This window comes from Neovison vison, chromosome 2 (assembly GCF_020171115.1).
Source record: "Neovison vison isolate M4711 chromosome 2, ASM_NN_V1, whole genome shotgun sequence".
NCBI lineage: Eukaryota > Metazoa > Chordata > Mammalia > Carnivora > Mustelidae > Neogale > Neogale vison.
The window spans coordinates 58849554-58876410 of NC_058092.1; the positions used below are offsets into that span (position 1 = coordinate 58849554).

Genomic DNA, 26857 nt, shown 5'->3' on the forward strand with positions numbered 1-26857 from the left:
GTACTCTCTACAAAACCCTAGCAAAGCATTTAAGAGCATGTTTTATGAAGTCATAGTGCTGAGTTCCAACACTAGGTCCGCTACATTCTATAGTGTAAATTTGGGGAACAGCTTAATCTCCCATGGCTTCAGCTTCTGCAACTGCAAGTGGGATGATAAAAGTATTTCTCTCATAGAGTTACTATGATTGCCAAATGAGTTAGTGCAGCATTTAGAACGGTACCTGACACATGGCAGGCACTATTTATGCTTTTATCTGATACTTTTGTGGTTTCGACCCAAACCCTCAAAAAGGTGGCTACAGGAAATAGGAAAAGTAAGGGTGAATAAAAAGTGGCAAAGGCAGAGCTTGGCCAAATTGTGAGATTAAAAAGAATATCTCCTCCCTCCTTCATTTTCCCTTTCATCCCTATCCATTTCCTTCCCAGGCTTATATTGCCTCCCAGATATCCCTCACCCTTATGTCATGGAGAACTTGCTGCTATAACACTCCACATGCATTCACAATGTACCAAACAGTCAATCAGTCATAAGTATTTTTTTATGCCCTAAGGATGTGTTAGGGTTTGAAACAGAATGGTAAATAAGGCAGCCATGGCCCTGCTGTGATGATGCTTATAGTCCACTTGGGAAGCTGATATTAAAAAATAATTAGACAAAGTATTAATTGGTATTTGTTCTATTTGAAAATGGAAAATATCAGTATTCTATGATAGCATGCTAATTGTAGGTGCCAGAGAAATCTTACCTAAAGAGGTACAATTTATGCTAAGACCCAAAGGTTAAATAGGAACTAGTCAGGTCGAGAGGTGGGGTTGGGCTTGGGACAGAAGAGTAGAAAGTTTCAAGGGAATAGCAAGCGCAAGGACCTAGAAGAAGGATGAGAGCTGGCGTTTGAGGAGCTAGAGGCTTGTGTCTCTTTCTTTTCTATGCCACCAAAGTGTACTTGTCCCTTGTGTCCTACTCCCTCCACACTGCTCCCAGCAATCTATCTTGACAGGTAGTTATTTGATGAAACCCTAACTGCCCAGCCATACACAAGCCACAGAATCCTCCTTTTCTGGTTCTTCTGAAGCAAAAAGACCTCAATAAGCCAATCTACACTGAAGTGAGCAAGATTTCTAAGCCTTGATCCTCTGTTTTCAGGACTGTTGTATTTGACTAAGAAGCTTCTAGGTACACAAATGCTTACTTTCATAGTGACTTCTCTATTAGTGGAGATTTCAGTGCCTTTGCCTGGGAATTTCTTTTGCTATAGGGGGTTGGAGGGGTGAAGCAGATTATTTATGTGATCTGGTAAGAAGTCAGCTCTGAAGGTAAAGTTATGATTATCTCAAGCATGTTGGCACCTCTAATGACCTGGACAATTTACTCTATAATTTACTATTAGCGGGAACATAATCATTTCTTATTAACACAACTAAACATTTATACTCTTTCCCTTTTATGGAAATCAAAATTTTGAAATCCTACTTGGAAAGTGAGAACAGAAATGGGTTTTTAATCTTCTGGATTGGAGTATATTGAACATTCTTTTCCTCATTGCTGAACTGTGCTTAACCTATAGTTAGATCCTCTGGCCAAAGCAATGCCTTTCTCAGCTGTGGAGTCCATCCATCCTTCCCTCTCTGCTCCAGAGCCCCGCTGTAGCTGATGAGTGCAGAAAGTACTGATGCTTGCTGTGATTTCTATTTGCTTCTGAGGGGGAAAGACAAGTTTAAATCTTGTAATATCATGTCTAACCATAAATACATGATTCAAAAGCTACAGTTCTGAGGAGCAAGAGGTTAAAGGGAGCCTTGAGTGCTGTAAGTGGTCAAGGTGCATTCTTGAAGATGATCTCATTAAATAAATATGGCATGCAGAAGCATTTATCAATATTACACATGCTGTTTTACACTGAACTAATAAAAGATTCATTGGTGCTCTACTTCACATTGCCTTTGCCAATTTGAACCTCCTTTAAGTGACTGTCTTCTTCGTTTCTGAAGTTCACAGCTAAGCTTTTATATTTATTCCAGTTCTCTCCAGGCTGTCAGCTCTGCTTCTCATTCATGCCCATATATCAAGTTATTTCTGTTCCATCAAAGTTATCTGCTTTTCTTATAGTGTACGTTTTCACATGTTTATTTTTAGCTTATTCCAAAATGATTTTGACACAGTTCAATAGACTGGATGCTAACTTTTATGATCATTTTGGTTGCTCAGAAGCTATTAAAAAACTTTCAATATTTTCACTCAAAAACATAAATGTTCTCTTTAGATTTTTTTGTTTTATTAAATTCCTGCAAAATGTATGGCCCGTTTAATAAACTGGTTACATCTGATGCTAAAATGAAAATCTGATTAAAAATACAAGTCTACAGCTGTTACCAAGGAAACCAATGACCTCTTTTGTTAACTAGCTGCTGGGGTACAAGTTACCTCCTTGAGAAATCTCTAATTGGAAACTCATTGTCCTAGAAAGTCTGTTGGGGATGTGAATGTATATCTAAAGATTATAATTTGTCTAGTAGCAGCTGAGGTCAGGTATGTACAACAAGAAGTCATTTTTCCAAGTGCAAATAACAAGTGTTGAGACTTTCAGGTCCTCTTGGAATTAGCAGATATTTGGAAATACTTGGTTTAATTGGCTTAATTTAAAAAGCAAATAGAGTTGACAACAGAGAAAAACTGCAATTTTAACTACTAATGACTGGGAACTTTATATAAACCAAAGCTTTTATATATTCATGATGGTAGTTGAACTTTTTATTGAAGCAGAATAAGAAAATTCAGTATCAAGATATTACTGAATCATACCTAGGTATTTGTATTTAAAATTATTATAGTATATCTGTTTGTAGTAAGTTCTAGATTAATGACAATAATGCCTGAGTTTTACACTAGATTTCCTTCTCCTCATTATCTGTTAATAAGGGGAACTTCAACTGATACCATTTATTCATTTATTCAAGGAAAATTTCTTCAGCTCCTAAAATGGTGAAAAACTATTCAAGGCATCATAGATATAAAACATAGTATCTTGTGCTCAAAGAGTTTATCATAGTCCAGCAGTATAGTAAAAAATTCAACCCTCATAATTCAGTGAGATATATGCCATAATAGAGCTATGCATGCAGCATTGTGAGAATATAAAGAAGCAGCATAGAGGAAAGGTACCTAACTCAACCTAAGAGGCAGAAAAGGATTTAGGAATGTCTTCTTAGAGGGGGCAATGCTTCCATAAGAATGTAATAACTACAGGAACAAAACCAGAAAGGTAATACTCCAAAGACTACTTTTCAACTAGTGTTAGCTATTTACATTACATCTTAATTCAGAATAACCAAATGTTAAGGGGTGCCTGGGTGGTTCAGTGGGTTAAGCCTCTGCTTTTGAGTCAGGTCATGATCCTAGTGTCTTGGGATTGAGCCCTGCATTGGGCTCTCTGCTAAGTGGGGAGGCTGCTTCCCCCTCTCTCTCTGCCTGCCTCTCTGCCTACTTGTGATCTCTCTCTGTCAAATAAATAAATAAAAATCTTTGAAGAAAAAAAAAGGAATAACCAAATATTAAAATACAGTATAAAGGAATAATATATTAAGATATGATAGAGTTGGCTCAAGAGTAAGAATATGATCAGAGTTCAGAAGAAAGAACCCCCAGACTGTTCTTATTTTATATAAGAATTATATTTTCTGATTTAACATACAATAAATAAATACCATAAACCAGTGAGGAATGAGATAGATTATTTGATAAATTCTGCTAAGAAAACTGATGTTTGTGGAAAAAAATCAAATTGACTTTACTGTTATATGTCAAAATTCCAGATGAATGAAAAATTTGATATAAAAAGTGAAATCATTTAAAAACCAGAAAATATGAGTGAATTTTTAATTTTTTCTAAGATGGTGAAAAATATAATGGTAGATATTAGTGTACTCGACTTGGTTAAAAAAATCTCTGTGTGCAAAAATTACAATATTTAAAAACAAAACAAAATATTTAAAAACAAAACAAAATACTACAAAATTAGGAAGTTTTAGCAAAAAAATATGGCACGGTTTTCATATACTTAAAAAAATAATAGTCCAATAAGAAAATCCAGTACTACAGTATAATGGGCAAAAAAAACAAGAAAATTCCCCAAAATGAAGATCTTATGACTGTTATACATACGGAAAAATAGAGAAGAATGATCAGAATGACAATGCCTTAGTTTGGGCTACTTTAACACGATACCATAAATGGTATTGCACCAAATTCATGTATCTGCCTCACTTCTAGAGGTTGAGAAGTCTATGATCAAAGTGCCAGCACCACCAGGTTCTGATGAGGGCCCTCTTCCTCGCTTGTAAATGGCTACATTCTAGCGGTATGAACATTTGGTAGAGAGAGGAAGAGGAAGTGATCTCTTGAATCTCTTGGATGTCTTTTCTTCTAGGGACACCAATCCTGTAATGAGGGCTCCTTGACCTCATCTAAACTTAATTACTTCCCAAAGGCCCTTCTTCCTAATACCATTACAGTGAGGGCTAAGCCGTCAACAAAGGAATTTGGGGGAGGACACAAATCTACATAACACAGAGTGAAGACCTCTGAAAATCCATTTTCTCAGAAAAGCAACAAGACCACTGGGGAAAAAATTGTCAAAATCAACTTCTTAAAAACTCTGTAAATTAACCAAAGGCATGCAAAAATATGAGGAGAATTTCTTGAATAAAAACAGCTGACTTTTGATAAGAACAGTGAGCTCTGTGGTGTTCTAATTTGCCGTATTCCCATTTCTCTCTCCTCGGCTTTTCAGCAGCCTTGAAACCCAGCAACCTCTGTCTGGAACATGGTGTCTATGAAAACCAGCAGTTTAGCAGCCACTGGGGGGACTGTTTGGAACCCCCCCCAAAACTCTCTTATTTCCAGAGAATTGTCATTAGATAACCTGCATGTTAGCAACCTGGGAAATTCACAAAATTTATCTTTGACTAGACTCACATCTTTCTCAGTATGGCAATCCCTATCCTTAGGGCAGTTGTCTAATACAAAGAGCAGTTGTTACAACTGGTAGAGGCAGTTGACCAAAATATTTAAAAGTAAAATCCTACAGTATACAAAAAAGTAAGGTCCCATCACCAAGGTTGGGTATAAGTAGTTCTATATTAAGGAAGTCATCTGTTAAAAATAATCATGACTATAGGAGAAAAATCCTCTCTATTATATCAATATATAAAGAGCAAGTAATAAAATTCAACACCAATTCATAATTATTTTTTCTTATCTAACTGGAAGGAGAAAGAAACTCCTAAAAAGAGAAAGGATTTCTACCAAAAAGCATGCATCATATCCTAATTTATGGACAACAAGTATTTATTTTATGCCTGCATGTATCAAATACTCATTCTAGACCCTGGTCACATAGCAGTGAAGAGAATAGAGACTCTGTCCTTGTGGAGCTTAAAATCTCCTGGTTAAATGCATCTTTCATATTCGTTGATATTTAGAAGTATTTCTAGTAAAGTCAGAAATAAGGAAAGGATTTCTACTCCTTTTCTTTAACTAATTAGAAAACATAATGGAAGAAAAATTCTGCTGAAAACAGTGCCAAAGTTATATATTTCATTGGAATTAATCCAATACTACAAAAGAAGAATTTATGGACACAATTTTCAAATATTAAAGGACATGTAAGGAAATCTGAATAAATGGAGCTCTACGTCATGTATATGGAAAACTCAAGATCATAGAGGTGTCATTTATTTTCAAGGAACATGAGAACCTAATTCTAAAATTAATACAAAAGACAGAAGTAAAAGAAATGCCTGAAGAAAGGTTGGGATATCAGATACTAAGATTTATTATACAGTTATAGAAATTATAGTAGTTATTATTAATGTATGAAGAGATTTATACAACAGGGTAGAGAATTCTAAAAAATATATATATGAATATATAAGAACTTGATATAAATTATAAATATGCTGTCTATAAATATAGATTTATAATATATAACTATAATATACAAGATATCTATAGATTTAAATAGAAATGCTATGTAAATATATAGTTTTTTATTTTATTTTTAAAATTTATTCATTTAAAAAAAAATTTATTCATTTTTTATTATGTTCAGTTAACCACTGTATAGTACATCAAATATATAGATATTTAAATGTCATATAAATGATAGAGACAGTGTTACAAAATAGTGAGAGAAAGAGTCTTTTAAAAAAAATGACTTTGGGGGCACACTTCTGTACTTTCTAGATAGGATGCTACCTGATTCATGTACCATTTAATAAAGCCTATTAGATATTTTTTTAAAAATGGTGTTGGATTAGTAGATTTCCTTGGAAAAGGTAAAATTATGTCCCAATTTTACCCCAAGCACAAAAATGAACTCCTGAGATATTAAAATTTTTAATATGAAAAAAAATCTTTATTAGAAGATAGTATGGGGAAATATATGTTGCCTCATGGTAGGTAGGGTATTCTTAAATGTGATGCAAAAATAGAAGCCATGTAAGAAAAGATCAGTAGATGTGTTGAAATTAAAATTTAAAAACTTGTGGTTTTTTAAAAAGATTTTATTTATTTATTTGACAGAGAGAGCACGATAACAAGTAGGCAGCTCAGCAGTCTCTGCTGAGCAGAGAGCCTGATGAGGGGCTCCATCTCAGGACCCTGAGATCATGACCTGAGCTGAAGTCAGAGGCTTAGCCCACTGGGCCACCCAGGTGCTCCTAAAATTTAAAAATGTGGGGACCCCTAGGTGGCTCAGTTGGTTAAGCAACTGCCTTCAGCTCGGGTCATGACCCTGGCGTCCTGGGATCGAGTCCCATATCAGGCTCCTTGCTCAGCAGGGAGCCTACTTCTCTCTCTGTCTCCTCCTGCCACTCTGTCTGCCTGTGCTTGCTCTCTCTCTCTCTCTCTGACAAATAAATAAAATACAATCTTAAAAAAATTTTTTTAAATGTGTATTCTAAGAATGGGATAAAGGTAAAAAGAAATACTGCCTAGCTGGAAGCAGATATAGTTGCAATTTATAGCAAATAGATGATTATTATCCAGAATATGTAATGAACTATAAATCATTTTTCAAAAGAATTATGTTTATTCTTAATACTCTTTTTCCCCCCATCTTGGTAAACCGTTAATGTTATCTTTAAATTTTTACATTGTTATTTATTTTTATTTTTTATTTCTAAACTTTTATTACTTGAATATAGTGGACACACAATGTTACATTAGTTTCAGATGTGCAACATAGAGATTCAACCTCTCTATACTGTCCTTCAGGATTCTTAATTTTTTCTCACCCAGGGCTCTCTACACATCTGAATGACAAGAAATAATTCTTAAGCTCTTAAATCCTGTTATTTAAAAACCGGTTTTAAAGTCCAGTTTTTCAAAACACTGCCATTGGCAAGTTTATCCTACTGCTTAGAATTTGAAAACTGGATATCTTTTTATCATGTGAAAATGCAAGAAAATACTTATTTTCATTAAGGTAGATTTAGATCCTTTTTGTCAGAAGATTTATAGAATGCATAAATATATCTTACATGTGTTGTGATTAACTTAATTGTCTGTATCTTGGCACTGTTATCCTTGTGCATTGGATTTAATTACATTGCATTATGACTGGTAATTAAACAGAACAAAATATCATTATGTCATTAGTTGGTTTTAGAAGGTCCTGAAACCTTTTTCTAAGAGCTCTTATATGTATTAAAAGCTCTCACCACTATGATCAATGCTTCCAGAATTGTTTCTGGTCACTGAGTTGTCAGGTATACATTTACCAGTTACTTGGGATTTGAGCCCAAAGGCACTTATGTGCATTGATTTAGGTGAAGGCTTCCAATTCAATCAGGAAGATGACCATCATTTTCTATCAGTGTTACTGTTAAATTTGTTCTCTTCCAACCGGGGTACTGAAAGATTTAAAGCAAACACATTTTGACTGATTTGTCTATGACTATGCAATTAACAGAAGAAAAAAAAATAGTTGTCATTCACAATCAGCTGAATTGTATCTTCCAATGAATCCTGACACTGCCAGGATAGAGCATCTTGTAAATCCTTCTGTGATGCCACAAGCAGTGACACGAAGGGTGGCTATGTTGATCGAAAGACACGCTGGAACTGTAGTTGTGACCATGATCCAGAATGTATACAATTATGAAAAAGATAATGCCTTTCAACAAGGCCATATCCTGGTTGTATGCTTTTTTCCTCTCACCAACACTTGGTTCTGTCTCCATCTTGGTAGTCATAATTTCAAGCTATTCTACTTTTTATCAAACCCTGCTTTCTTCAGAGAATGTAGAACTAATATGTAGAGATGCCCTATGCATCCCAGGAACCATGTTATGTGTGATGTGTCATTTAAATCTCACAACCACCTTGTAAATAGGCCCCAATATCCCAGTTTTACAGATAAGCAAACTGGGACTTAGATAAAATATATTGCTTAAAAGAAGCTGGGTAGAGAAAGTAGCTTGGTTGGTATTTAAACCTAGTACTTTCTGGTTCCAAAGCTATTAGCTATTTTTTCCTACTGTGTTGTCTCACAAAAGATTGTTTGTCTGTTGAAATTAAATGCCCTCCTGCCTTTTTAAAAAAAATTTATTTTCAGCATAACAGTATTCATTATTTTTGCACCACACCCAATGCTCCATGCAATCTGTGCCCTCTATAATACCCACAACCTGGTACCCTGACCTCCCACCCCCTCCCACCCCCCACCCCTTCAAAACCCTCAGATTGTTTTTCAGAGTCCATAGTCTCTCATGATTCACCTCCCCTTCCAATTTCCCCCAACTCCCTTCTCCTCTCTATCTCCCCATGTCCTCCATGCTATTCGTTATGCTCCACAAATAAGTGAAACCATGTGATACTTGACTCTCTCTGCTTGACTTATTTCACTCAGCATAATCTCTTCCAGTCCCATCCATGTTGCTACAAAAGTTGGGTATTCGTCCTTTCTGATGGAGGCATAATACTCCAAGTGTATATGGACCACATCTTCCTTATCCATTCGTCTGTTGAAGGGCATCTTGCTTCTTTCCACAGTTTGGCGACCGTGGCCATTGCTGCTATAAACATTGGGGCACAGATGGCCCTTCTTTTCACTACATCTGTATCTTTGGGGTAAATACCCAGTAGTGCAATCAGGGGCATAGGGAAGTTCTATTTTTAATTTCTTGAGGAATCTCCACACTGTTCTCCAAAGAGGCTGCTCCTGCCTTTTTTATTCCACAAACACTGAAGTTATTTGTGAAGTAGAGATGTGGATATTGCATCCAGTAAGGAGGTCCGTGGAACCCCTTCAAGGAACTGGGAGGACTAAAGTTTAACATCTCTCTTTAGCTAGAATTTAAAAAAGAGTAGGTATCATTCTTGGATAGTGAATATTTAAAGAGAACTTCCCCAGATAGAAAGAAGAAGAGCAAAATAAGAGGATACCTTTTAGGATTCAAAAAAATATGAGAATTCAGCTACATATTATAATGTGTTGTTAAAGTGTTTATGTCTCTCTTATTATTCAGTAGCCTTTAGTCGAGATAAACCAAAAATGCTAATCTTGCTTATGCTTTGTTAAAGAATATTATAGGAAGAGTATTATTGTTATGCTTAAGTCAGAATATTTAAAGGAACCCCCAAATATCTCCTTAGGCTCACCCTATTTAATCCATTTTTTCCTTTAAGGAGACTTTGCCAGGAATTTACTCATAGAATTAGATTCCCAGTGATTGTGCCGCCTAGCTTGCCTACTGTGTTAAGGAGGCACCTTCTATTTTTTTTTTTTTAATTTTGGAATGAATTTTAGATTTATAGAAGAGTTGCAAGTGTAGTATAGAGAGTTCTTATATACCATTATTCTTTCCAGCATCCCCTAACATTAACATTTTATATAACCATGTACATTTACCAAAACAAAGAAATTAACATTGGTGCATTACTGCCAACTGAATTCCAGACTTTGTTCAGATTTCACCAGTTCTCCCATTAATTTCCTTTTTCTTTTCCAGGATCCAGTTCAGCATATCACTTTGCACTTAATCACCATGTCTCCTTAGTAAGAGGAGACAGTTTTTAATGTTTATTAGTAATGAGAGCAAAAATACAAAAGACTCAGAAAAGGTTGTAGTAAGTGGAAGAGAAAGTTTATTAATCAACTCCTCAAAATCCATAGAAAAAGGAACCTCTGTATCCATCTGTGAGAAACAATATTAGAAGGCTACCATGACTCTTCTTTCCCGTTGTCCCATTATTTACTACTCTAAGGGATAAGATGGAGGTGAACATCATTGTTGTAGAAGACAATAGTCTCTTCCCTCTCCAGCATGTCTTCAAGTCATACCTACTCTTCTGTTTGCTAACTGTTGCATGTATTAAGCTCTCTGGAGCAGGTAGCCTGCAAGGGGAAGCCCACAGTTGTCTAGCTGCTTTCCTGGCAAGTAGATGGGTATGTCAGTTCACATTATGTGGGATGGAGTAGAAAAACCTATTCTGACCGTTTTTAGAGTTAAAAAGCTAATATTTTGAGATCCACAATTATACCTATTTCCTGTGGGGTTTTTCTATATTGTTTAAAAGGCAAAGAGGACAAACGGTATGATTGGCTCCTTGCAGAACTTATACCACAGGTCATTTGGTGTCTGGTTTATTTTTTGGCATGATGTTATAACAAATAATCTAAATTACTAAAAATCATTTTTAAAGGCATAATTAAAAATACTTTCTATAAAAAGCACTATTATATCATCAAAATTCCTCATGCAACAATTTATTAATCATATGTGTATATATGTGTGTATGTGTACATATATACCTGTATATTCTGACTAATACACCTCTTATATGTCTTTATGTGTGTATATACATATATATTAGCTTATATATACATGTAAAACATACATGTAAAACATGGATATATATACAAATAATTTTATACATATATATGTACACACATGAGTGTGTATGTATGTGTATGTGTGTGTATATATATATGTATATATATATATATATATATCCCATACTCATATATAGTCTTACCTATGTGTCACATATTAGGATAAGCCATGCTGTGCTAACAGTTTCAAAACTGCAGTTGCTTAACCCAATAAAAATTAATTTCCTGTTCACATTATATACGCATTGCTGGTTGACATGGGATGCAAGTCCCCAGTCATTGAGGAACCCAGTTCGACAAGGGCTCTACCATGTGGTGACTGCACCATTTAGAACATAAGCCCTCTCAATCACTCAGTATGGAAACAGAGAGCTTGGGTATTTAAATGAGATTTCTACAATCTCAGTTACACACAAATTTCACTTCCAATTTATTGATCAGAATTAATCATGGTGCTTTACTTCAACCTTAAGGAAGCCAATAATCACACCTTCTAGATGTGCGGAAGGCAGGGGAGAACAAAGTGTTGGAGAAAAATTATATATGTCTACCACATAAAAAAAATTACTTATGTGAAAAAAAGAAATATTCCTCTGGGCATAGATCAGGATAAGTAACACTAGCAGCTATAACAAGCAACTCCAAATTCCAATGACTTAATATAATAAAAATTTATCTTTTGCTCATTTGACATCATAATGCAATTGGCAAGAGGTCCCTACTACAGGCAGTCAGATAGGGACTTTAAGATCTAACATTTGATGATATAGAGCAAACACTGAGAAATGATAGCAATAAAGAGGGAGTTCTATTTTACTTCTGGGTTGAGTGTAAGATGGATGACATGGTCAGTTCAAATTGTCTTGTATCACAAGTTTTGATCCCTTAACAAGTTAAGTGAGCAGTGCCCTAAAGGGGATTTCTCAGCCACTAATTCCCTTAGTGCTCTCAAGTTCTACAAACTTCTTTTTTTTTGAGGGTAGAAAATAGTATTCTGATACATAAAAGTGTTTTGAAAGAATAACTTAGTCATCCTGGCTTATCTAAATTGGGCAAGACCTGCCATTAAAAAAAAAAGGGTAAAATTCAGAGGAGTTTAAGAAAAATTTATCTTCTCAGCTTTCCTACCTCTTTGTTCTCTTTCTTGTCTTATATTACTTTTAAACTTTTCAACTACTCTGGCATATAAAATTTGCTACCGACTGAAGTCGTGTATATTTGCTATTTCCTGTGTCCTTGATTTATGTGATTCAGTTCTTCGGTATGAATAGCCAAGGTTTGGGGCTACTTGTCTTCCCTCTGCTTAAGCAAACAAACAGAAGAAAGTTATCCTAGAACTTTTAAGATTTGTGAATAACTTGCCATTTCAAAATGAACTAAAAGTCTTAAAACTTCAACCACGATTCATTTGAAATTATGTGGGGTTATTTAAATGTCATAGAACTCAGAAAAATATGTACAAATTTCTTTCAGAGCTACATTATCCTCATGGTTAAAGACTGATTGGCAAGAGCCCTGTACTTATGTGAGGAATTCTTGGTTCTTGTTCTGGGTCAGTCATTAATGACCTCTATGACCTTGGGCAAGAACTGACTAGATGACGCTCTGTTATAACTATCTGTGAGTTGTTAACTAAATTGGCTGCAGCAATCTCTACCGTGGCCTTATGGCTTCTGGATTTTCACTGTGTAACCAGAGCCATGCCTCTGAATAGTTGACCAGTAATCCAGATCCATATTTTTTATCATCTCTCCAGTTGACTGAATTTAATTGCTGTGCCAGTGTTCAATGTGTAAAATCACCTGATGAGTTTACATTTTACGAGAGACCCTTGACTGGGTCTCTTCTAGGTGCTGTATATTCACCTCCCTGTGGTTAATGGCAAGGTGGAAATTAAGGTGACTGAGCAGGAGCAGACCCTGGAGACTCCGTTTTATAGCCTGTATAAACAAATAGCCTGTGTCTAGGCAGAAGAAAAAAGTGCTTAGAAACAATAATTCTCCAAATGAAGTAAAAAGGTTATCATCATTAATATAATACCAAACAAAGGTAATGGCAAAATAGGTTAAATATTCACCTATAAATTCGGGTCACCAAGTGAAATGCCTGGCCAGTTCAATTATGGTATCATGCCACTTGATGCCCAAATCATTAGATGAACTTAGTAAGATAGATATAACTGAATGGCAAAGATAATATGTTCTTCTTTTCTGATATATTCTCTATATAAACTTGTTCAAACTTGTTCTCAAAAATTATATTTAGTACTAAGCATTTAATGTATTTCTCATTCTGTGATACTTATGTCATCAGAGTCTTGAGAACAGAAAGCTTTTCATCTCTTCTGATTGATATAGAACCTCTACATACATCCATCTTTACTCATTCATGCTTTAACAATATTCTACTGGGCTTTTGGTCTTATATTTTGATTTCTCCTTCTTGATTTATGGATGCTTTTATGTAATATTTTCAGCTGAATTATATTTAATGGATAGATTCTGGGTCAGCTTTCTTATTCCTTTTTTGTGTTCCCAGTTGCAGTCTTCTGTAAAGAGGTTAGAATGACTCATGAATATCTTGGTGGTTTTATTTGCCACCTGGGAGTCCTAACTCTAAAGTGAGACATATGAGTTTTGAACACTTAAGACTGTTGCACATATTAAGACATATTTTTGATGGCATAAATGCTTGATTTAATTCTGTCACGTTGTCTCAGAGAGTTATTACATATTTCCTTTACCTTATGTGTTCAAATAAGTTAGTCATGAGGTAGAATATAAATGGTTTCAGTGCTTGTCTAAGGCATCTTTCTTCAGGGAAGCCTGTGAAACCCTCAGCTCTGTTAATATTTGGAGAAAATACAAAGCACAATAATTGATAAATGCATAGTTTTGAGGCAAGACAAGCTGCTAGCATTACATAAAGGCTATGTGCATGATGCCTGCTTGTTCAGGCATATCTGACACTGTAAGCACAGTTGACTGAGCACAGAAGTTGTGTAAACTCAGATTAATATGTTCTAAACTATTCATTAGAGAGAGATCTCAGGGGACAGACTATCATTTTAACTGCTGAAAGTAGAGGGAGAAAAAGGTCAGGTGATAATTACCACACTCTTGACAGAAACTTAGTATGATTTCTATAAACTTTCTTTGCTTGTCTTTATAACATGCACTCTTCTTTATCATCTGTCTTATGATTTTCATTACTCCAAATAGCTCATCTATAAATTATTCTTCATTTTGGATTTGACTCTACAGAAATCCTCTGTGCATGATGTCATCTCTTGAGTGTTACGATGATGATGTACTTTAAGATTGTATTAGGTAATGGCTTCTTAACACTATATAGAGCAGAAAATACTAATAACGAAAGTAGATTCTCAGAAGGGACTTAATCGGTTGTCTCTCTTCACTTGAGTGAGGGGGATAAGATTATTCTGTTAGAGTAGATGCCAGCATATTGCTCAGGCAAGCTCAAAATGACATGGGTAGCAATGTAGGACTATCTGCTGAAGACGTGTCTCTGAATTTCATCATATTGCTCTTTTCTTATAAAAATGATAAATATTATTTGAGTGTTGTTAAATATCAGCATGCAGATTTTAAATAACCCAGCATGAACACAAATAATCATCATAAATACACAAAGTTCCTGGGCTATTGTTAATATTCTCCACATTTTCTTGACCTTCTGGATGCATAATATCATTCAAACAAAAAAAGAATCCTAAACCAGTGTTAGGCTGTCAAGCTCAGAAAGAAGAGAGTAATGATAATGGGTTTTGCCTGAGCTTGGGTAATTCCTAGCCCTCTTGGGAACTTGCATTGTATACGAACGAAGTATTTTCATCCATTCCATTATATATTTCACACTTTCCACACTTTAGGCTTTGGGGATATGGAAGTGAGTAAGTTCTGGGGGCATTTGGGTGGCTCAGTTGGTTAAGTGTCTGCCTTCAGCTCAGGTCATGATCCTAGGGTCCTGGGATTGACCCCCCCAGTAGGGCTTCCCACTCAATGGACAGCCTGCTTCTCCCTGTATCAAATAAGTAAATAAAATCTTGAAAAAAAAAAAAAAAGAAAATGAGTAAGTTCTGTACTCTGATTTAGTCTGAAATGCCTGTGTGCATTCATTAAAAAATTTATTGTGCCCTAACTATATACTAGGAAATAGGTACTTAGGATACATGGGTTAAATAAAGATTTTAGGCTTTATGAAGTGTAGGGAAAGGCAGAGTATGAACAGTAAACATAATGAAAAGTAAATTTTATAGAGTGCTAGGAGATGATAATTGCATTTTAAAAAAAGGAAAGAAACAGGGTAAGGAGAATCAATAGTATGGTAACGAGGGAGCAGGAAGGAAGGACTTGTAGAGGTTGCAATTTAAAATGAAGTTGTTGAGATAAGCCACAATAAGAATGAAACTTTTGGGGCACCTGGGTGGCTCAGTGGGTTAAAGCCTCTGTCTTCGGCTCAGGTCATGATCCCAGGGTCCTGGGATTGAGCCTCGCATCATCGGACTCTCTGCTCCGCAGGGAGCCTGCTTCCTCCTCTCTCTCTGCCTGCCTCTCTGCCTACTTGCGATCTCTGTCAAATAAATAAATAAAATATATATATATAAAAAAAGAATTGAAGGAGGTGTAAGAGACAACTATCTGCATAACTGGGAGAATGCTCATGGAGAGGGAGCAGCCAGATCCATTGCCTTAGGGCAGGAGAATGTCTGCTGTGTTTGAGCAACAAAGAGAATCATTGATGTGGTTGGAGTGACTCCATCTCCATCGTGAATATGTGAATGTCTTCTAACGCCTAATCCAGTCTCTGGGGGTGGATGAGTTGGGTACAGTTAGCCTACGGTGTGATGAAAAAGGAACCAATAAATACCGAGCCCCCAGTACTTGCACCCTATGTTTTGTTACCTCATCTTCACAGTAACCTATTGAGGGTGTTATTGTAATCGCTGTTTCACAAATTGGGGTAAAATGCATCGATAGGTTATAATAGCAAGGCTACAAAGTGATTGAGTAGTGGGGCTGAGATTTGATCCCTTCGAATCCTGAATTCTTTTGGCTACACCATCCAACCTCGCTAGTAGTCATTACTTGGAGGTTCAATTTCTAAACAAAGCAGTCACATCTACCTAAGGATTACAGGACTAAACTCCAAGCCTAGCAAGTGGTGTCCTGTGGGTGAGTAGGGCCAGAAGTGACTATGACCCCCACTTGTTTTCTGTCATTCACCTATTTCCCAGCACTCCTTTCCCTGTTTACAGGAAGAGAAGTTATTGAGGGTGACCTAGGTAGAGATCACAGACACCAAGAGATGCAGACAACTATTTAAAACAAGCCACTAAAGAGAGAGCCGTATGACCAGTCTGTGTTCCAGTTAGTGTCCCCTTTAGGTCACATTCCTGAGCAGTCATCTGGTAACACCTGCTTCCTCCTCTGCATGTAACTGCTGGAGTGTTCTGGAGAAGTCAGCTGGCACCGGCAATAACAAAACCCCTGCCTGCAGCCCCCTCCATTCCGAAGATTGGAATCTGCTTGTAATAATAATGTATTTTAACTCCGAATGGAGTTCTTAGCATGAAATATGAATGTTTATGCCTTAAAATTTCATTTCTGACCAAGCCTGAGGTTTGTAATCCTTCCTTCTTCGAGGACATAAGTTGTCTGTTCTCTGACTTTTTTATTACTTGCACTTGACCTTCTCTCTTATTACACTGAAAAATACTAAAAATTTTTAGGTTACAGTTTACCACACACATTTACTCAGTCATGCTCTATCCTACTTCAGATAAAATATGCAAAATGTGTAAAATGTAATGCAACAAGATTAAAGTTGAATCCATTAACTGCTATGTTGAGGTCTAGAGAGGAAAGGAGTAAATAGATAAATTGATAAATAGGCAATAGATCAATGGGAAAGGATAGAGAGAATTAAAAGCAGGTTTTTTGGAGGGCATGGTAATGGGTAGGATGCTGGTCCCACACACTTAATTTCCCCCATGAATTTGTGCTATTGTGGAAGGAAAGTGGAAAAGCCTATAACCTGGAGGCCTTCTTGAGGTCAGTTTTAGCATAGTATAACAAACAAAAGAAACACAAATCTAAGTCTCATTGGGCTTCCCCATTTAAAAAAAAATAGAAAAGAAATATTGAGTTGCACGTTTTCCTGTATAATGGACAGAAATACTACTGAGTGGCGGTCCCCCTGTGGTGCAATGAGATTGCAGCTGAAGTATTGCCAACAAACCTTCTGAATGTATTCTTAGGATGACAGTAAGAAAAATCTCCAACAGAAAAAAAAAAAAGAAGAAGAAGAAGAAAGAGAAAAAAGGAGAAGGAAAAGAAAGGGTAAGAAGAAGAATGAGTTGAAACTCTAAATACTGAACCTTGAATGGTAAGCAAATGGGTTACCTGGGATTACCTGGCAGTTGAAACTGGGAGGTAGAGACCCAGCCCTGCAGAAGTAGAACCTGAGCCTTTCATATTAAGCCCAGGCCCTCGAAGTGGACTGAAGTGGTCACAAGTCATTACTAACCCTGCCCCCAGGTAGAAGATAAAATTTATCTTGGGAGGAATGCATTCCCATTTTGGCACCTGAAGATTACTCCACCCCCCTCCCCCACCCTTACCCCAAACTGGTTGACATCTGGAAAGCACTGTTTAAAAACCTCTGGCTCCTAATGAGTCATGATTAGGGTTAATAGGAGGATCCGTTCTGCAAGGGAAGAGCTGAAACCCATCTGGTGTTGTTCCAGAGACATATCAGAGCTGTTTGGACCTTGCACATAATTATGATCTGATGTCCAAAAGGATGAGGAAAGCTAAGTCAGCAGAATCTTTGCTAAAATTCTGTCACAACAGAATTACATTATTAACCACCACAACAGTAATGCAGTAGTAATAGCAAATATTTAAGAAATGCTTATTTTGTTCCAGACACTATCCTAAGAAAAAATGTACTGAATTATTTTAGCAAACTCTGAAAAAACCACATGTTGTCTTTATTTTATAGATAAGAAAACTGCAGCACAGGAAGTTTACATTCTTGTCCCTGTTCCCGTGGGTAGTAAGCACCAAAGCCTGGCAAAATGGATCCGTGCTAACACTAGCATATGGGGGAACTAAGTAAATAGTAATTTATTTCAATTTCTTTTCTGTTTGCTGACCTATTGAGCAGTCTTGGCTGGGCTGGAAAGAAACAGAGATCACCTTATTTTCTTCTTAAAACCTTTTGGCTCCCAGGCCAGTCCAGAATCTGGGCCTACCTCAGTCTGTAGCCTCCTCCCTGTTGGCGGGCACTAGCATTTGTTCTTGGCATTGCTGTATGTCCTAGTCTACTGCAATGTCATGGGTCATTCTCATTAAGGGACTTTGGAGGAGGAACTATTCTTTTTCATTGAGAGTCCACAGGATTTTCACAGGATGAGTGATGTGTGTGAAGCACCACAAATATAAAAACTGCCACCTTTCATAGTTCTAAGTAGTGTAGTTAATGTGAGAGACAAAAAGTGACATTTGTTATGAATTGCAAACATCTCTTTGATCCAGGCTTGTTTAAGAGATAATTTATTGGAATTATTAAAAACTGCCACCTTTCATAGTTCTAAGTAGTGTAGTTAATGTGAGAGACAAAAAGTGACATTTGTTATGAATTGCAAACATCTCTTTGATCCAAGCTTGTTTAAGAGATAATTTATTGGAATTATTATTGAGGAATATTCTAGGATAAAAACAGAAGTCCTAATTTTTTTTTTTTAATTTAAGGAAGAAAGAATTAAAAACTCAAGTCATGGGTAGATCATTGCCTAGCATATACAAAGACATAGTACAAAGATTTATGAACTAGCTTGATAAATAAATCACATTAAGCTTTGGCTGCTAAATTAATAGCAAGTAAGAAGAGATCAAATTTACTTGGAAATAAGCCTTTGGAAGAAGTTATGAAATAAGCTTATCTGTCTTTTATTATTTTGGACATTTTGGAGAATGGTTTCAATTATTTAGTAAATCCAAGTGAGACTTTGTAGAAGGCACAACATGAAGCTAATATGAATATTACATTTATCATTAAAACAAACAAAAAACATTGAGGTAAATGAGGTACAAAACCACCAAGATAATTTCTTTTGAGTGTGATATAGGCTTAAAGTGCAAAAGAATTTAATGAATTTTTTAAATAAAATTATTAACCTTTTGTATTGTGCATTTTAGAAAACCTTAATCTAAGAGCACTTTTTTGAGCTAAATTAAGAATCAGTTTCCTAAACAAACTTCCCCAAGGTGCAGGTGTAAACTAATGAACAGTGGAGAGTTTATGAGCCTTCCTCCAAGATAATTTGTTCTGTTCAAATAACTGAGGGGCATGAACTCTGAAGAATGTCATTTTTTAAATGAAAGCACTCCTATTTTTGAACAATTTCAACATTACATGCTACTATTTTTGTCTTCAAATCTGACTCATTAGTTAGAACCTAAATATTATTTTTGGGTTATAATTCTGTTTTAGATTTAAAAATTATATTGGATACAAACTTGGACTAGGTATATTATCCCAGGCCAGCTATTTCTTCCAGTTATAATTATTATAATTAAAACCCTTGCTATTCTTTGTCTAATGCATCTTCCCGTTAAAAATAATTATTCTAGATGATGAAATGCCTACTTACTCTTGGATGTTATCATCTTCTTTGGTTTATTATTACAAATGTTAAAATATTACTTCCATTTCAAGAACTTCAGTAAGAAGACAAAAAAACTGGCGGCTTTTCTCATGAAACCAAACAGATGCCTATGTTTAAAAATGAAAGAAAAATAATGGAAAGTTTAAATTAGAATCCAAATAAATAACTCTAAACATTTACATGTGCCTTTATTTCTCCAGTCTCTGCTAAGAGAGAAGCCATAGGGAAAGATAGAGGAGCAAAACATAATAAAGAAATCTTTAGTCCATATATTTTACATCAAGAAATTATATTAATTAGATATCAATATTCAAAATAACATTGTTTTAGACTCACAAACTTACATAATCTTCGAGAGGAATTTATTCATTAACACCAGTTTTGTGTGTGGTGACAATATAGTATATTCTAGAAACTTTCCTTTTTTTTTCTAAATTCATTTTGACATCTACCCATTTAGATATGCTGACATTATATCTCAACTTTTATTTTGCCATAATATCAAATTATCATATCAATGTATGGCTAGGCTTACAAAAGAATTTGGATTTATTTTTCTTTTTCCTATCATCTATATAGATGAAATGCCTACTAATCCATATCCACTGCACACCTAACTTTTGAATAATGACTTGCAAAATCCTGATAAAGACAGGGAATAAGGAAGGTCGCAAATAAAGAAAAGGGTGAGAGACATGCTAGAAAAAGGAAAAACACCAGTTGAGCTTGAACTAATATACATATTCTGATTATAACTGACAAATAGGTTGTCCATAAAGGCAGAACTCTTCTACTCTTGATATCTGTTTACATGAATGGTGGTGCTTCAGAAAGAAAGGATATTCCAGGATGAAGTAAATGGTGGTCATGGGTTTGAGAAAGATGGGAAAATGAAAAGATTGGTATGTGGTCTGTTTCCCAAGATGTTTTCATGGACTAAAAGTCTGGGCTGTAGGAAGAGAAGTTTTTTGAGCTAGAGACAGGGGTAGAGGTAGAGGTAGAAATAGAAAGAACAAGAGAGAGGAGAGAGAGAGAGAGAGAGAGAGAGAGAGAAGTTTTACAGAGGAGTTAAAAGAATCCATTGCAGGGACGCCTGGGTGGCTCAGTTGGTTGGACGACTGCCTTCGGCTCAGGGCGTGATCCTGGAGTCCCGGGATCGAGTCCCGCATCGGGCTCCCAGCTCCATGGGGAGTCTGCTTCGCTCTGACCTTCTCCTCGCTCGTGCTCTCTCTCACTGTCTCTCTCTCTCTCAAATAAATAAATAAAATCTTAAAAAAAAAAAAAAAGAATCCATTGCATTTAATAAACACCAGAAAAGGATTTTTATCCAGAGGATATTTTTAAGACCCTTGCAAATCAGTAATAAATTAACATATAACCCAGGGGAAATTGTCAATTTTAAAAACAGGCCAGACACAGAAGAAAACGAAATCATCAGTAACAAAAATTCTCCACCTCACATTTCAATCAGGAAAATGTAAAATAAATTAATAATGAGATACTATTTCATGCTTATAAGGACATAAAAGTCTAAAGTATCACAAATATTGGTATAGATACACATGGAGGAAACTCTTACACATGTGAATATAAGAAGATGCATATGCCCTCTGACCGGCACTCCCCCCCCACCCCAGGCATCTGTCTGAGAGAAACTCATGCTGATGTGCACAAGCTAACATGTACACTGGTGATTTTTTTTTCAATGCAGCTTATTATAGTGAAATAAAATAATTTTCTCATGTCAGGGAACTGACAAATTATGCTTTCTTCAAATTATGGGATACTCTACAGCAGTTAAAATTAATGATCTAGAGTTTCATTATTCAATATGGATAAATCCCAAGAAATACAATTTTGAGTGAAGAAAACCAAGTAGTGAGTCATACATATAATGTGAAAACATGTATGTAAATACTCTAAACTCATAAAACGAGAGGATACAAATTTAATGGATGCATATATGTGTAGTAAAATTACAAAAACATGCATGGGAACAGGTCATACAAGCTTCTGGGTGGGTGGGCATAGGGGGTTGAAAGTGAAGGGGAATGGGTTAGGAGGTACAGTTTTTCTGTGATATTTTCTCTCCTTAATAAAAAGAAACTTGAAGAACTTCCAGTGAAGTGATCTTGGCAGCATGCTCAATTTTTAAACTCCATAAAATTCTTCCTGAAAAATAAACAAAGAAATTAGGATAGCAAATGAAAACTCCATTGACAACATCTAAATAAAACTAGAAAGAAATATTTCTGTAAACTTCAGATTATAAACACAATGTAATAAATCACCTACAGCAGCAGAACAAGAACTTGATCAAAGCTGGGTGGTAGGAGTAATGAGAAATGAATGGGGACCACGTGTATACTCCACAAACCAGGGTTTTAAAATTCACCTCTAAGAGAAGACCCTACATATCCCAGGTACAAACATGGGAAGATACAGCTGAGAATGGCCAGTAAAACTTGGAAAGGTCCCCAGTCCCCAGTTTGCAAGTGAATTAAGAATACCGCACATAGGTAGGAAAAAAAAAATTGAAGGTTTGAGCTAATTTCAATTTATAGTTAAGTGACCATAAAATTAAGCCACCAGTTAACTTCCATTTACAAGTTAAATGACAGAACAAGGAAGTAAACAGAGAAATCCAGAATGTAAGACATTCTATAGAACAACTAATCCAGTTTCTACAAGTCAATATCTGAGGGGAAAAGAAGGAAAAGGACTTCTCTGAATCAAAAGAGACTTATAAGATGAAAGTGGGGACCTTGTTTGGATCCTGATTCAAACAAATCAATGGACACATTTTCCAGACCACTCATAATTTGATTTTGGACTCGGTATGAGATGATAGCAAAGAAATACTGCCAATTTTATTATGTGATATTAATACTTTTTAATAGGAAAATGTCCACAGTTTTTAGAGATTTATATTGAATCATATAGGGGTAAAACTATGTTGCCTGATATTTACTGTAAAATGCATAAAGAAGAAAAAATGGAAACAACATTTTTTAAAAAAATAGGTTAATTTATACAAAGCTACATTAATTAAAACGCAATGTGGTACTGGCATAAAAATAGACGTCTAGACCAATGGCATAGAACAGGGAGCCCAGAAATAAACCCTTTTGCATATGGGCAAATGTTCTGCAGTGAAAGTGCCAATGGAGGAAAGAACAGTCTCTTCAACAAATGGAATTGGGAAAACTGGATACTCGCATGCAAAAGAATGAACTTAGATCCTTGCCTTAAACCATATACCAAAAGTTAAGTAAAAATGGATTAAAGACCTACATATAAGACATAAAACCATAAAACTGCTAGAAGAAAATGGGAAAAGTTTCATGGCATTGAATTTGGCAATGGTTTTTGGAAGACATCAAAAGTCAGAAGCAAAAATAGATAAGTGAGACTCTATCAGATTTCCAAACTTTTGCATATCGAAGAAAATAGTCAACAGAGTGAAAGGCAATCTTCAGATGGGCGAAAATATTTGTAAATTATATATCTGGAATTATATTCGGAATACAGAAAGGACTCCTACATCTGAAGAGCAACAACAATAATTTCACTTTCTTGAAAGAGGAATAAACCAAACAGAGGCGCCTGGTTAGCGGCAGTCTTAGGCTCAGGTCATGATCCCAGGATCCTGGAATCAGCTCGGCATCGTGCTCTCTGCTGGGCTGGGAGCCTGCTTCTCCCTCTCCCTCTACTGTCCCTCTCTTGTCTCTCTTGCTCTCTCTGTCAAAGTAAATAAACAAAATCTTAAAAAAAAAAAAATGCTTGCAGCCTTCTAAGGTATCTACTGCCATGCTCTGATAGCTAAAGCTGATAAATGATCTTTTCTTTAGGAAATGTTAAAAACTTGTTAGCTATATTAATGGTCCAGGCAAGATGACTCATGAGTTTTGCAGTGTTATTATTGACTACATAAAAGGAAGAAATCTAATGATATTATATTAGTGATGTAAGGGGCAGATGGTAGCTACACTTGTGGTTAACATAATGTATAAACTTGTCAAGTCACTAAATTGTATACCTGAAACTAATGTAACATTGTGTGTCAACTGTACTCAAATTTATAAAGAAAAGGCAAAAATTGATAATAACATCAACATCAAAATAAAATTGCATTCCCTGAATCAGTTAGGTCATAAATGACTATCAATTGCCCCACCTCCCAAATTACTGGGGAAATCTGTCCTATGATTTTATACTAACTCTTTATTGCTTGCTCCTTATGTTTTTTTTCATGGTTAGGAGAAGTTTCTGAATATGACCTATAAAGATCTTTTTAAAAGCTTATTACTTATTGTGTATATTGAAATAATTAAAGATTTACAAAAAGTTGTTCTAATGTAAAGTACTTAACAGCTACTTTGTCCTAATGGTTACACCATGCATTAACTATAGTACAATGTCAAAAACAGGAAATTTGTATTGCTACAATGTTGCATATAGTTCTGTATCATTTTACCATTTGTAACCATTGTATCTTTGTACCATACCATAACCAGTACTGCGTTCAAGATACAGAGTTCTTCCTTTGCCACAAAGATCAGCTAGCATCAGGATCAAATGAAGAACACTTTTTCTTTCACATTTTTTCTTTTATTTACCAGTTTCAAAATGCCATGTCATACTCTTCCATCTTCCAATATCAAATGTAGAAATCTTACCTCCATTTAAGTTTCTTTACCTTTTTTTTTTTTTTTTACTTATAATTGTCTTAAATACTTCCTCTACATACATTGAGGTCCACATCAGAAAAATATTATACTTTCCACTGACACTGCAAGAAAGAAACTGTTTTCCTCCTGACTGGTAGTGACAGTTCCCCAATTGGCCTCCTCTGGTATCACTTCTGTGGAGACGGCTGGGGGGGGGGGTGGTTCCAGGTAGGGCTGGGAGTCCAGGTTCCTGGGAGACTTCCACGGACACTACCAGAAGAGGCGCTACCTCTGGATGAGGATGAGAGGCCCCTCTCCCAATCTGTCTTCTCTCTCACCATACTTGGGAATGGTAGAAATCTAGGATCTCCACTCAGCTTTTGCTGACAGCCGTGGAACCTGAGCTGCATTTCATTCCACAGTGCACCTCTGCAGTAGGGCACTTATTATCTAAAAACTTTTCATGTTGCTAAGCTGCCCCTTTCCTTGTCCTTTGCTAGAAAGAATTGGATTTTATGAGGGCTTTTATTTGTCAGTTTCCTTTTTTTTTTTTTTTTTCCCCCCCAGATATGGCTTCTCTAGTCCAGGATATGGGAGTCAAAAAGGCAACCCAGGGAACGGGTCATCATGATCTTTCCTGGGTTTCCAGGTCCACAGTTTGTCAGCCTTCTTCTCTTTACCTCACAGTCTCATGTTTGTTTTATAGATCACATCCGGGACTTCTGCCTGCACTTAGGGGAAGAAATAGGGAGAAGGGCATCTACTCCATTGTGGTCCAAAACAAGACACCTAGAGAGATTTTAGAACTTCATGAAATTTAACCTTGTCCTGGAATTTTAAAAAAAAATTAATTAAGCATTATGTAGCTGTGAGTAAACATACCTTTGTCATCTAAATCAAGACATTAAGACACATGAGTTGTAGTGGAGGAACCATCTTAAACCAACTCTAAAACCTAAACTAATGAATTCAGCATGTAGTGACTGAGATCAGTCACCTGAAAAGTCATCTTCAAAGAACAAAGTGATTTCCTTTTGAAACCAGTAGCAACAGGGCTTCCCTGTGGCTTAGATATGTGCTGAAATAAAGGAAGAAATGTGTGAACTGATTATTGATGTGAAAGCTCAAGAGGGGAAGTGCTCCAAACCCAATTTTAATACTTACAATTTCAACATCATGAAGTGAGAAAATGCCCTGAGCAGAGGAGTGGATTTCCCAATACTGTATTAACCCTAGGCAGAAAAATGTATGCTTTATGCAAACATAATTTGACTAATTCATTCCTTTTGTTCTGACTCCACAAAAAGAAGTGACTTTGCACTTATCTATTGGACTTCATGTCAAGTTCTTAGAGAAAATAAGCTGAGAAAAAGATTCAAACATCTGACACTTGTGGCAACTCTTTTTCTCAGTATAATTCTTTAAATTGGCATTGTCACCAGTATCTTATGAGTTTTGATTAGTGAGCCAGTCTCCGTAATTTTTCCAGACTTAAATCCAGAAGTAGATGATGAGTCCTTGATAGACTCTGATGATCTTCCTAAGCACTATCTCTAAACTTTTAAATTATTCAAATTATGTATCTACTTCAAAAACAGGTAAAACAACATTGCTTTAACATGACCACAAATATTAATACCTAATAGACCTTTACAGTGAGCCAGATTAATAATCAAGAGTATATGTTTCCCAAAGATAATCTGATAGCAGTCATTCTTCTATTTAAAAAATATTCATAGAGTGCCTGGTACTGTCCTAGGTCTTAGGATAGATCACAAAAGGCTTCAGGCAAAACTCCTGTCTGTGAATTTGCATTCTGGAGAGTGGAGACAAGATGGAAATAAGATGTATGTGTCATAGGGATGTTAGAATGTAGCATGTGCCATGAAAAAAAGGAAAGCAGGATGAAGAAGACCAAGAGTGTGGAGGTTGGGTGGGGAATGGGCACGATGTAATGGTAAACAGGATGATCCAACTGAGAGGGTGAGAATTTGCACAGATTTAAAAGAGATGAGGGAGGTAACAAGGACATCTTGAAACATAGTCATGTAGCAAGGAAATCTGAGGATAAAACATTGAAAGAGAAAGCAATGAAAGAAATATCAGCGAGGTAATGAGGGTACACAAGACAATAATGGCAATTTTTGGACATTTTTGAAATGGAGTCATAATGACACAAGAAGCCTTTGAAGGTATTCTTTAACCTTTTGGTTTGATAATAATCTCAAACGTACAGCAATCTCAAACGTAATCTCACAATTAGTTTTATCATTTGCATTCTCTTGATAGATTTTTTAAACTTGTTGACAGTAAACTGGAGACCTTTGTGACCCTTAACCACTAACTAGTTCCATGAATAATTTCTAAAAACAAAGGCATTCTCTCTTTCTTGCTCTCTGTCAAAATAAATAAATGAATCATTAAAAAAAAATGGATGGTGACATCTGGGTGGCTCAGCTGGTAGAACATCTGACTCTTCCTGGTTTCCACTCAGGTCACAATCTCCTGGGTTTGGGATCAAGCCCTGCATCATGATTCACACTCAGCAGGGAGTCTGGCTTGAAAGATTCTCTCTCTGCCCCTCCCCACACTCGT

General features: G+C 36.0%; 1 protein-coding gene and 1 long non-coding RNA gene across 2 annotated transcripts in view; one reads left to right on the plus strand and one right to left on the minus strand.

Annotated features, from left to right (window-relative positions):
* LOC122900089 overlaps positions 1–17534 on the plus strand; it is a 114825-nt gene extending 97291 nt beyond the window's left edge. Inside the window, exon 4 of the long non-coding RNA XR_006383172.1 lies at positions 17178–17534. This is a non-coding gene — a long non-coding RNA (uncharacterized LOC122900089). The remainder of the gene's footprint in view (positions 1–17177) is intronic.
* Positions 17535–21544: 4010 nt separating this feature from the next.
* PTGER3 (prostaglandin E receptor 3) overlaps positions 21545–26857 on the minus strand; it is a 196754-nt gene continuing 191441 nt past the window's right edge. The window contains exon 3 of the mRNA XM_044238467.1: positions 21545–21764. Within this exon, the coding sequence (XP_044094402.1) occupies positions 21744–21764 (21 nt within the window). The 3' untranslated portion in view covers positions 21545–21743. The remainder of the gene's footprint in view (positions 21765–26857) is intronic.